Source organism: Lytechinus pictus, chromosome 3 (assembly GCF_037042905.1).
Source record: "Lytechinus pictus isolate F3 Inbred chromosome 3, Lp3.0, whole genome shotgun sequence".
Taxonomy (NCBI): Eukaryota; Metazoa; Echinodermata; class Echinoidea; order Temnopleuroida; family Toxopneustidae; genus Lytechinus; species Lytechinus pictus.
Window position 1 is genome coordinate 71,122,664 of NC_087247.1, and position 13,664 is coordinate 71,136,327.

General features: G+C 38.3%; 1 protein-coding gene across 1 annotated transcript in view; it reads left to right on the top strand.

The window, feature by feature from the left end:
• Positions 1-7,914: 7,914 nt before the first annotated feature.
• Positions 7,915-13,664, top strand: part of LOC129256748 (atrial natriuretic peptide receptor 2-like) — a 30,834-nt gene continuing 25,084 nt past the window's right edge. The window contains exons 1-2 of the mRNA XM_054894916.2: positions 7,915-8,016; positions 12,532-12,603. Coding sequence (XP_054750891.1) covers positions 7,984-8,016; positions 12,532-12,603 — 105 coding nt within the window. The 5' untranslated portion in view covers positions 7,915-7,983. The remainder of the gene's footprint in view (positions 8,017-12,531; positions 12,604-13,664) is intronic.

The window sequence follows — 13,664 nt, forward strand, 5'->3', positions numbered from 1 at the left end:
CAATTATTGTTTTGTATAGTAGGCCCTACTCTTTTATGTTCTTGGTTACAAAAATTGCTTAGAATGTCCACTTTTAGGTAAGATCACAATTTTCAGCTCGCGCTTCGCGCTCGCATCATTTTTGTTTTGTTTAGTAAGGTACTCATTCTGTTCTTGGTTACAAAATGTGCCTATAGAATGTCAAATTTTCAGCTTAGAATATCACAAGTTTACAGCTCGCGCTTCGCGCTCGCATTATGCGATTAAAGGGATATGTACCCTATTCATCACTCACTATGCAGTCTTTTCCAGCTTCCTTTTCTGGTCAGTATATTAGAAATTTCAGTCTCGGGCTTCGCGCTCGCGTAAATTCTATTGTTAGATACACATCTTTTTCATGATAACAAAAACTGCTTGGAATAATTGTCAGGTCTTATTAGTACATGGAATATCCAAAACTTTAGCTCGCAACATCTGGCAAGAATACTTTTTTTGCGCGATATTAACCAAAAAGCAAGTTTCACAACTTCAGATTTGAAAATGTTTCCAAACCGCTCGCTCGCGGAAAAATAGAATCTGAATATATATTTTATCAACTAGAAATCATTAAAAAAGGATTTGCTCAACTTAATTACTACAAAACACACACTTAACGCAGATGATAATATCTTGGAAAAAATATCTATTTGCATCAAAATGCCCATTTTGACATATAAGTGCAACTTTTTGGCTTTGCCTCCCCCCCCCCCCCAAAAAAAAAAAAACGAAAACACGTTCCGCCACCCCTGATCACAAACATTGTCCAGAATGTTAAAATTTTAGGACAAATAAAAATGAAATTAAAAGAATAGCTCGCGCTTTGCGCTCGCACTATTTAAATAAGGGTTATGAGATTATTATATATTTATTATATTGATTTATAAGAATACAGTTTAGAAGTATACTATTAGAACTACCCCTTCAAAGAAACAAACAAAAATCAACTTCGAGCGGCGGATCGGGGAAATGTGGCTGAGAAAAATTACGCCCCCCCCCCCTATTGGCGAAGGCTGGATCCGCCCCTGCAAATACAAATATGTAGAAAATATAAATAAAAAACGTGTGTTTTATATTAGAAGAGTTGACAAAACAAAAGATTCCCTGATGAGCTATTTTTATCATAATATTGAGAATGTAAAGATTTTTAAAGTATATTTCTGACCATTTTCCATCATCTTTCTAGTTCCCTTTGGAAAGATTTTGCAAAGTTTTGAGCGAATGAAATTATTTTCTGACGCGTATGATGCGAGTGTTCGGTAATACAAGACCGGTCGGTATTTTATGCGCGTAAACGCGATTAATTTGCATCAGCTCTCGGTGCAGACTCGGTAATTTTGCTCCGCCAAAATAGTAGGATCAGAACCGCGGGCCGATACAGAATCGGTTTTTCTACGTGTAAACACGAAGCCGATTCTGCATCAGCATTTTGCGCGCATTTCAATTAATTTACATTATGACGTACTTGTAAGCGCCCGGATCCAGGTTGTCTGTATTATGGCGTATATTTTTGGTCCGAGGATTTTCATCCACTGATCTGTGTTTTTGCCCCGCGAGCCGATTCTGCACCGCGACTGGGACAGCGTGTAAACGCGATGCAAGATAACCCGAGAGCCGATTCTGCATGATCGTCTCTCCGTTCTGCACCGGAGCCGATGCAGCGTGTAAACGCGGTGGCAATCACTCACAACATAGTATTGCGCTTGATAAAAGTTATTTTATGAAAGTTCCTTGCACAGTGGACTATCAAACCCATTTGCGTAATTATACAGGCGTGCATTGCCCATGAGCATGATTGCAGCGAAAACACATACGCGCACTTGATCGTGGCTTACACCTTCGCGTTCAGCTGTATATTGTTCGAACGCGGACAATCTAGGCCGAAAGTAACAGAACGCAATGAAACTAGCTAATACGTAGTCAATACGCAAACTACGCATAGTCCTTGGTTGTAGCTCGTTATTATGATTTTTTTTTCAAACATCCGCATCTAACAGAATCCTTACGCGCAAAGACGAGTTGCGACCCCATCTGGCCCTTGAAAGAAAAAGCTTGAGAACCCCTTGTCTAAATTGCGACGAGCAAATTCGAATAAGGACGAGCAACAATGAGCGACAGCGAGCAGCTTAATGCCAGGTTCCCACTGCCGTGCATCCGTTACGATTGGCATTTCGTAGATGATCAGGAATTTTTTTTAGCCGAGCAAATTGTTCTCTACAATCATATCGATTGCCATGCCTGACCTCAAGATCTCAAGATGCTGGGTATTGTCTTATCCGGCTAACCATGGACCAATAGTGGGTCCATGAGCTAACGCAGCAACACGCAAAGGTGTGAGCTACGCACCTGAACTGTGCTGAAGCATTCCTTGAACGGTAGGGAGAGAAGGCCGAATTTCGACAACCCTCGTCACCGCGCACAAAATAGGGGAAAATCGAAAACACGCGCGTTGCCTTAGCAGTGCACCGCTGAAGCCGGCGTTTCTTTAGCGTTGTTTTAACGGTAGCGAGCGTTGATAGAGTGGCGTTCTGCGCATGCGGACGTTGGGTGATTTCAAGTACGGTGTTGAAATCTGGTGTTGGTGTTGTGACAACACCAACACCAGCCACAACACTCAACACTTGAAATCAAGCTGGTGTTGGGATTGACCTCGGAAAATATGACGTATTTCCGGCAGTTCGTGTTGAAGGTTGGTTGCGGCTGGTGTTGAGGATCTACGTGCAATTTCCCCATTCTCCAACACCAACCCCCAGGGATTGAGAAAGTCATGATTTCAAGTTCGGTGTTGGTGTTGGCAATCTCAAGCTCGTGAACAGGCGGCGAACACGATGAAACATCCCCGTAAAATTAGCTTTTACAGTTAAGATGAGTACAAATCATTAGAGCTTTATATATTGTGATGAAGAATAATGTTCACTCTTTCGAATTCTTTAATTAATTAAAGCATTTGTATTCTGTACGGTGACAGCCCGCGAGACCGAAGGCCCACGAGACCGAGGGCCCGCGAGACCGAAAGCCCGCAAGGCCGACCTTTTTCCCCTTCATCGGGTGCCGCGGTCGAGTGGTTTAAGGCGCCTCGTTGCAGCGGCGTAACAGGTGCCTGTTATCAGAGAGGTGAAGGGGGCAGAGCCAAATATTTCCCAGTAATTCCGTCTAGAATTAGTGGCATAACTAGGATTTCATTTTAGGGGGCGGTAGTGAGCACGCGAAGCGTGTGAAACATTTACTGAGCGCGCAGAAAACGTCGGAGCTTCCGTGCTTTGCGCGGGAGGGGGAAAACTCCCCCTTATAGGGAGCGCCTTTCGCGCGCTCAGTATTAAGTGTTTCGCCACTTTGCGTGCTCACTACCGCCCCCTTAAAAGAAATCCTTCTGGAATTACCGGGAAATATTTTGGCTCATACCCCCCCCCCCCCCGAAAACAGGCAGAGGACGTATTAAGATGAGCGGGAGCAGACAAGGAACGATTCACAGGAACGTCGGAGCTTCCACGGTTCTCGCGGGGGACACTCCCCCTCCCTGCACCCCCCAAGGGAGCGCGCTTCCCGTGCTCACTACCGCCCCTAAACTAAAGTCCTAGCTATGTCACTAATTCTAGAAGGAGTTACCGGGAAATATTTGGCTCTGCCCCCCCCCCCCCCCCCCCTCTGATAACAAGCATACGCCACTGCAACGAGGCGCCTTAAACCACTCGACACCTAATATAAGATAAGATTTAATGTATCATTTATTAAATATATTTTGTAAAGCGCATAGAGTCTTTTGACTATTATGCGCTATATAAATTTCAAATATTATTATAATTATTAATGAAGGATAAATAAAATTAAAAAAAGTCGGTCTCGCGGGCCTTCGGTTAAGTGGTCTGACCCCTTCTGTACGATGAGAATTTAATGCATTTCTCTCTGATTACATTTTCGCCGTCGAGACTTCTCGCGTGAAGTTGAGATGATTCAGCAGCGCAGCGCAGAGGCGTGACGTCATGTGCTATCGACAACGCAATCAGTATCGTTCCTCTGAACCCATGCAGCTCGGTGTTGGAGCTCGGTTCAGCGGCTTTTTTACGCTCTCAACACCAACACCAACAATGCACTCCGTACTTGGAATCACCCGTTGGCTCGGCGGGGGTTTAAAGTTGGTTTAGCGGCATACCGCTTTTGACTACGGAGCTGAACGGATCTCTTTGATAGAAGTTCTGATATATTTCAAATGGGCTCCTGGTCCATTTCTCCTCTTATTTATATCCTAATGCTGGTCTCGCTCCGACACCTCCATACCAACGCCAAACCAAAGTTCATCACCGCAATCGATTGCTGTTTCAACGCTCGGAACCGTTCCAGCAACCCCATGTCTGCTCGTAAAACTCTTACAACCGCTCCACCAAAGTTTGTGCAGCGTTTAATCACCACCCGGGCAAAGCTGGCGAAGCAGCGGTAGTCCAGCGTTCAAGATTTCTGTGTTTGACTAGTGGACCCAAGCGTCCACGAACTTGCGTCTAGCGGTGCCAAACTTTGACTGGGCGTTGTTGGAGCTGTGGTGAACTCTGCCGGAGCGAAAAATTGCCCGCTCCTCACCACTCGCAATATTTTGTGCAGCTCAAAACTTTCGGAGCGGTGGGAGGGGTCATCAGCGGTGGCCACGCGTATACGGCGTTGCCTTACCGGGGGCCAAAGTTTTGGCGGTGTGACCAGGCCTTGACGCAGCAATACTCGGCTAAAACGAAAAAAAAAACATGAAAGATATGAGTCGGATAACTGGTTGCGCGAGCAGGATCTATACAGAGAGATAAAACTTCTTAGATTTGCCAGAATTTAGCCATAATGATATCACTTTAGGTGCCTTCATTATTTGCAATATACTCACTTCACCTTGGTTTTCTCGGCAATATGAATGTAGTGGCCACATTTCCTCATCTTCGCTTAAAAAAGAAAGCTATATCCCATTTGCCTCGGAAATGACAGCTTGTCCCTTCACTTTTACCAACGGTAATTATTTGCTTACTGAAAGATGTGTAACCTCGAATGATGGTCATGGCCATAATTACTGTATCCCCAAAGTAGCCAATTCCCCTTGGTGAAGAAATTGATTGTTCCAAGTCATTTGTTCTCACGATTTATTTTGATATGAATGAGGAGAAACGTGCATGTTTCGGATTAATGCATTCAAAGTTAACAATGTTTGTAACATTGATGTTTCCACTCAATACTTTAATTGGTTTCTGTCATGCATCTCATCATATTGATACAAAACAAGATTTGAACTGTTATTGGAAATGGGAGGAAATAGTCCAACCTCTCTCTGCTTCAATTGGTACTCATTATTTCACTGATAATTCCTGTCCCTTGGACATGTTGGAGACCCATCAAATATCATCCAAATACTATAGGAAAGCAATTTCCATATGGCTTCTTATCTACTACATGCTATTGAATTTGAGATGGGTTTGATTGTTTTTTTCTTCAAAAGCATATACCAAACCCTGCAAACAAACATGTTGTTTCTACGTACTTTATAAAATCAAAGAGATTATGTCTTCAGTGTTTGTAAGCTACAGGAACAGAAGATAACAACTAAATTTGCTATAATTTTGAGTATTGATCCTTTTCGTATAATTATAATTTTATTATTATTATTGTAAAGTAGTATTAATCCGTTATTATTATTCATTGCATTATCTGTTTCTTCTAAACATATTGCAGTGCGTAATTTAACAAAATGATACATGAACACTGTTTCGTCGTGCTGCATGATTTTATGTAATCTGTTTTTTATTCTTTATTCTTAAAGAAAATTAACAGGAACAACATTAGCCGATTTTTTATTTTATTTTAAGGTGACAATTTATTGCCGGAGAAAGTCGAAAAGAACCATACGTAGCGTCTCTTAGTTCGTATCGCGTTAATTCTGACTTGTTTGAACCCAAATTCCTTTTGACAAAAAGGATACAAGAAAAACAAAAGATATATTCAGGACCCTTGACACTGAGTTTTGCCTTTACCGAGTTCGGTATACACTGAGATTTACAATGTGGTTTAAAACGCCAAACATTATTGACAGATAATGATCTTCAGGACAGAGCTGAGGATAAAATTGGAAGCGAGGTGGCAATGTTCGCCTCCTTTGTGGTTTTCTGAGTGCGTCAAAGATTATTACACCATCTTTCTTATACATGGAAGAATGAGTGAATTGGTGGGAGCAGGAGGTAAATCAAACAAACAAAAAGTGTTTCGTATGTGTGAACTCTGAAGACCTTTAAAGCCGAATGTAATATCATGTCCCGATTTAAACGTGAGTGCTTTTATTTTTGTGTATTTCTCACCAAAAAAACACACCTAAGTTTGACCGCCATCTCAATCTCTTGACCGAGTCAGCAAGTGGTGAAATAATGAAAGTTAAAGAGCTGCATTGCCTTGTGATATGCAAAGAATGAAATCGATAAGAATATGCATAGAGTTTGTTTAGGTTTGTCATTGTACGGAGCGACACTCAACACTTTCATTAACTTGCTTCGTTTTTCTGGTCATAAGAAGAGCGCAGACAACCGCTCTGATTTCGTCCTTCAATCGATGATGACTCGGGTAACCGATGGGGGATTTCTGTGTCTCCGATATGTAGGGATTCTCAGCCGTGTTTCATTCTGACCTCTCATAATCATCTAGATATACATAAACTCTCAAAAACCAAACAACAAGCTGGCTTTATTTTCATAGTTCTATTTCCATTTTCATATGTACGAGAATATAAAATGGAAGATGATCCAAGTGAAAATGATATTTTTATAATGTCAAAGAAAATCGAAGAAAGGGGGTATTTTTCAATATGTGATTCATTTTGTTTGCTAGGGTACCTAAGGTGTCTACCGTGGAATAATGTGAATATGTACATGTATTATCAATATGGTTGTAAACATCTTAGTTGTCAATACAGTATTGTTATACTTTAGAGTTATGTGAACTCCACATTATGTGGAGCGTTGTGGCCCAGTGGATTAGTCTTCGGACTTTGAAATAGAGGGTCGTGGGTTCGAATCCCAGCCATGGCGTAATTTCCTTCGGCAAGAAACTGATCCACAATGTGCTGCACTCAACCCAGGTGAGGTAAATGGGTACCGGTAGGAAGTAATTCCTTAAAAAGCTGTGTGCGCTATGAACGCCTAGATTAGCCGGGTAATATAGGAGCGCCTTGAGCACCTAACAAGGTGGATATGTGCGCAATATAAATACCCTATATTATTATTATATTATTATGTATAATATTAGTTCATTTCAGAACAAAACCCCTTGAAAAACACTGTGTATATTAATACATGATTTACCAACTCTCATGTCAGATCGCGAAGCATGGCGTACCAATTGTTGATTAATTCTCGGACGCGTCCGATTTGATGTGTAGTGTAGTTATACCATCTAGACGTAGTAATAGTAATATTGATAGTCATAGTGATTAGAATAATTATGGTAATAATGATCCTGAACCAGTTTACAATAAGACCAAAATGGAAAAAATTGCCAAGTTCAAAACCTAAAACTCATTGTTGGAAATGTAATGCTGTCTGATTTTACACAGGAGTCGTATCTTTCTAAGTTGAATACAAAATGTCATGGCTGTGTGTTTTTTAATTTAAAATATTTTTTTTTCTTGATTTTGGACGTAATAAAAAATTTCAAATAGCCAACCGGAAAAGACCGGAAAATCTGTTAGAAGACATCTTCTTCTTCACGGTCGTGGTGGTGGGGGGGGGGGGGGTTGACCTTTTCCTATTGGTTGCTGTTCAACCACCATGCAAAGAAGTATTAGAAAGTTAAGCAATATGATTGTCTCGCTTGTTTGATTCGAGGGATACGCTCTTGTAATTTTTTTCTCCTCATAAAAATTATGATCTTTCCTCTCTGTTCCAGGTCCGTGACCTTCAGCATGATCACGTGATCAAGTTTATCGGAGCATGCATCGACGCACCCAACATCAGCATCATGACTGAGTATTGCCCCAAAGGTAGCTTACAGGTATGTCATAACTTCTGCCATAATCAACATACAAGCGCCCCTCCTCTTTTCTGTTTTATGTTTGACTAAGAAGGATGCCACATTTTGGGGTCTTAAATTTTGTGTGCCTTTCAAAAAGAAAATAAAAACGACAATTTATCGAAGGGATATTCCAGGCTTAAAATGGTATGATTTGAACAGATAAAGAAAAAACAAACAAACGTTACACTGATTTTTTTTAAATCAAAATCGGACAAAGATTACAAAGATAAGGCATTTTGAAGTTTTGAATTATTTCGGTGAAACAGTTCAAGGCATGTCTTCATGAATATTCAATGAGTAAACTGATTTCATGTCCCCACTTGTTATTTTGTATTTTATTATATGAAACTAGGGTTATCCATTTTTCCTCAAAGAACAAAAAAAAAATTAATTGGCAACTGATTTAGTGCATTAGAAAATTCATTGCTGCAACTTATTTCATTATGAGGGAGACATACCACTCACAAATTTGTGGAAAAAAAAATAAAAAATTAACATTTCATGTAATAGCATGAGAAAAAGGAAAGTGGGGATGTGACATCATCAGCCCACCTAATGAATATTCATGACAACGTGCATATAATTGTTTCCACAAAATACTGCAAAAGAAATTCAATAATCTTGTTATTTTTTATCAGATTTTGATGAAATTTCCAGCATTTTGCTCTGTAAATTTTATTCTTTAAATATATTTAGCCCGGAGTACCCCTTTAGCCCGGAGTACGAGATGTGTCAAATCATTCGTAATGATTGCAAAATTGTGAAACCTTAACAGGAAGAAAGAAGAAATGAAGCCAAGTCACAAGTATATAGATCGGCGGGAGCGTGTATTGTTAGTAATCTTTATATGGTTGTTCTTTACCATGATTGGCAGTTTGTAGAGGTCGCTGTCATTTTCCATGGCTTACAGGCTTGTTTTAGTTTGTCTAGATACGTAGCGACAAGAGAGAGACAAATCGAATCCCTAACAAGGTTTTTCCAACTTAAATTCCAATTTAATTAAATGACCTTCAGCACATGACGAGAAGTTGTTCGCTTTCCAATATCATCTTTCGAAATAGAGAACATTGGTTTCGTTCATTATGTCAAGCAGAATAACCTCAGGAGCCTGAAGTGATACGTTCTCTTCAGATTCTGCTAAAAACGCGCTGATATATATATAGAAGTATTTATGACTCACGGCATTATCACTTTATTGAATGTCGATTTTTTTATTTTATTTATCAGGTTTCCGTTTTGCACATATTCCAATTCAATGATTTAACTTCAAAAGTTCTGGGGACACGAATTCATTGTTTGCTTATTAGGGTTGTTAACATTCCGCTGAATTAGAAATGACCTCGATTATTATGATCTTTCAACGTTGTCAAAATCATTTCATGCTTTATTATGAACTGATCGATGACAAAAAAAATCAGGGAGAATTTTTCGATACAGGTTAAGGTAACAAGTAAACCGTGAGTCGTCTATCTTTAAACAGGCTAATGCAGATAAATCAAGATGGTGAGATTAAACTTGGAATATTTACCCCGTGGTCAACTATTTTCCTTCATTTAATCATTGCAAATGATGAGATTATGTCACACTGTTGGTAGTATCGCTCTTGCATCTCATATGTCTGTACCTGCGGATCACTCTACTGTTTTATTGCACTTGGTTTGATAATCAACGTATTACGTCTCCTTCAAAAGAACGGATCATATGTTCTTGAAGGAAGACACTGAAGTGTAAAAAGGCGTAGCCACTGGAGAAATAAAATGTATTTAGCCACCCCCTTGGATTCCATCGTCTGCTGATAACATTGGTGTCTCTATTTTGTTTCCAATATTTCACAGGCGTCCCTCATTTCTTTGACTTAAACACGCCACTACCCCTACTACTCTAAACACTATCTTGCCGATGTTCCCGTAAAAGATCATTACCTAGCCGGAGGCTTTATGATCGCCTAGCTTTCATTTCCTGTTAAATGAGAGTTTTTATTAAGTTTTCAGCTTGGAATTGGCTGACAAGTGGTCGTAACGTGCCTCAACTCGGTACAAAGATTGACAGACTCTGATATAAACCTAACCAAGGGAATTCACTCAGTATGTGCATATCTCCAAAGCACGTTCGAATGTGCTTACAATGGAAAAGTTTAACTCGACTGGCTGGAATTAAAATACCATGTTTCTCAAAATCATACAACGCAAAACTGAACAACTTGTTCTTTAGATAGCATTATTACATTTCATGTTGCATTTCTTTTAATCTTTCGCTGTGTTGTAATATTCTGAACGGTGAGACAATCTGTAATGTGCGACTACTGATATTCTCGCAGGCCTAAACACATAAGTACTACAATCATGACAATACAAGAAATTCAAATAAGAGTAACACTATCCTTAATCATAAGAACTTTTTGTTATACATTCACTAATTTGAATTACTCTAAGATTTTTCTAATATTCGGATGTTATTACAAATAAATGTTTGCAAAGTGCTTGTAAGAAAGTCTTTATTGAAATAGATGGAAACCAAATAGCCATGAATAATTATCGTAATGTAACATGACCATAAATGATGGATCCGCGTTTTACCGTCAGCGATTATTGTTAAGACCTTAATGGTATGTTTTCATTACTCCCTGAAATGATTATGATTCTAATTAACAAAATCCAATCAAAAATACCTACAGTTCAGTTTAGTATATTACTGATGATTGATTTAGGCGTGCGATTAATTTCAGCTCTCTCATTTTTATACTGATATGAAGTTTTCAGAATGGAAATTGCTCTACTGAAGAAAAAAAAAATCCTGATATGGAACTTCCTGAAAATGTTGAGTTAAATTTGATTTCGGAGGGAGTACTTGGATACCGTGGAAAGGTGTAAAACGGAGCCGTATAATAACTATGATAGTTTATCTCATAGGTTATTCTATACGGGATTCTTTTTTTTCAATTTGCTTTTTCATTCGAAAAAAAGAAGAAAATTACAGTTTATCGTAAAAGTCTGTTCCTTTATTGATATTTATTTGTATTTCCATGCACAAATGCCACACACACGCATAAACCTCTTTTACATAACCTCACTCACTGATAAAATGTTGTTGTTTTTTCTTTTACCCTCTTGCTGTCCCTTAAAGTATCATGTATTCACCAGATATGTCTTAGTGATACAAATTATTCTCTTTCACTACTATACGTCTTTCAAATAATAATACAATGGGACGAATTTATTGTAATGATAGTATCAGTGGTTAATGTCATTTCATTGTTTTAAGTGCTCTAAAGAATGCACGTATATCACACGCAAAGCCCTTGTCATTTTGTAGACGTGAATAACCATACAAATGTACCTCTAAGCAATCGTGATATTGTGGTATAATGTTATGTCGTCCCATGTTAACCAATATCCCTTTATAGATACAACATACTGCGCAAAATTTCGCCCACCTGTCTTCTTTTTATCATGCTCACGCACTTAATATTTTATTGGCAAGGATTTCTTTGTGTTTTTCATCGACATATTTTGTGGTTAGAAGCGGTTTCGATGGCGACCATATAGAAAGAACTGGAAATAATGCAAGCAGAACACATTAGTTGGCATTATCTACAAAGGAATATTTCATCAACATAAATACGTTTACCACCTACCACATTTTTCACTAAACAATGACACGAACAAAAATCTTTAAAACTACTATCTCCTGAATAATATATGTTATCCTAAAACTGTCGGCATATGTACATCGATAGTATAAAAGTAAGATGATACTCTCTAAGCTGAGACTGTCATTTAACCCGGATTCGCAAAATCCATTATAACTTTGATTCTTCTCGGGCATCTGTCACATTTTATGCCATTTTTGTCTGAGACAATTAAATCATTGATGGAAAATTAGGGCAATAGCTATAAAGAAATTCGAGTTTGTAGTCTCTCATGTGTCTTCTTTCACTCTCAGAAGAACAAAGATGGCAATCTAGTGAACGTTATCAGAACTTTGAATATAATTAGGACGAATAATAGGTTATCCCCTTTATGATTACCCGGCATTCGGTCGCTTGACTCGCTATGAAATACACAAAATTATTAGAATTACAGCAAACAATAAAATTAGACGTTTTCACTCAATTTATCCCATTAAATTGTCTTTAAAAATGGGTTTGCCCATATAAAAGTTGCACGATATATATAAGACCAATTAACAATGGCATAGAATGAAATTTTACTGGAGTAAATCCAAGCCATGTTTTGTCAGTGATTGATAGTATAACTTGCAGCGTGATTTTCTGGGGGGGGGGTTCTATTGAAAAATAGCATTCAATGATTAATGATGAAATGTATACTCCACCTTACCCATCAAAGATTATGTAATCTTTAATTCTCCAGTCATCTATATTATTTCAACATGAATAATTTGCTGTCTATCTATTGCGTATTCCAACTGAGTGAGGATGCAACTGCGTTTGCTCTATTCATAATTCCTTTATTTATTATTAATTTTCTTCGACAGGATATTCTGGAAAACGACTCAATTGAACTAGACGAGCTCTTCAAGTATTCCCTGATGTATGATATCGTCAAGGTAAGGTTTGGTGCAGTAACTGAAAATTGGTGATCAAGAAATTCATAACGATCCAAAGAAGATATGAAATGAGCCTTATGTCTTTCAGTATCGAGAGAGATCAACACTTTTCAGACAAACATACCAACCCTTTCATTCGATCTTGTTTCATATTTCCGTGTCAATGGAAACTACCCTTTCTGTTACATTTACAATGATATAGCGGTGCGCTCGAGTGGATGCACACCACAGAAAGCCTTCAAGATGTGTCAAATTAAGTCAGTGTAAACATGATCTAATCTTGGAAAGCTGTTTCGCTGGCTGATATTGAATTGTCGTTTAGTCACGCCTCATATACAGATGTAGATTAATGTTTAAAAATATGTCACTTCTTGTTCCTAGTGTCTCTCTTCGATACAATAACCAAAATAGCCAATCGAACCTTAGACAGGTTGATTTTTATAAATCTTAAATCATCCACTTGTAACACGTCATTTCATACTCTCTTTGATATTGTCATAGTACCCTAAAGTGCTGCCATTTCCTGTGAATCCTAATTTAAAGAGAAATCGAATTGTAAAATATTATTATGTCAGTTTTCATTTTAAAAGTTATCTATAGAAGAAGCTCAGAGCAGAGGAAATAATAAGCTTTGATCAGTATTGATCAGTATGATGTCACCAAATAGTGAAATAATGACATAATTAATGTGAATTAAAGAAAATGTCAACACTTATAAACTAATCGCAATACATTTAACATAAAAAAGTACGATTTATCATGACAAAGTTATTAATTTACTATATTGTTACGTATTGTACCATTATTTTATTGGGGGCTGAGAAGATTTTTCATTTCGTTGTTTTCTTTGTCTTCTCTGTCAAATCTGTAGGGATGAACCTTCACTATTTCCTATTTGTGTAAATTGCCTCTGAAAGTACAATCATGGCCAAATTGAAAATATTTCCCCAAGGTCATGTCGATCCGGGCTATTTTCATGAAAGGCAAATTGAAAACACATCTTGCTGTTATTGGTGTTGATCAATGCGAAGGACTTGGATGTCATACCGACCAGTGTTTTG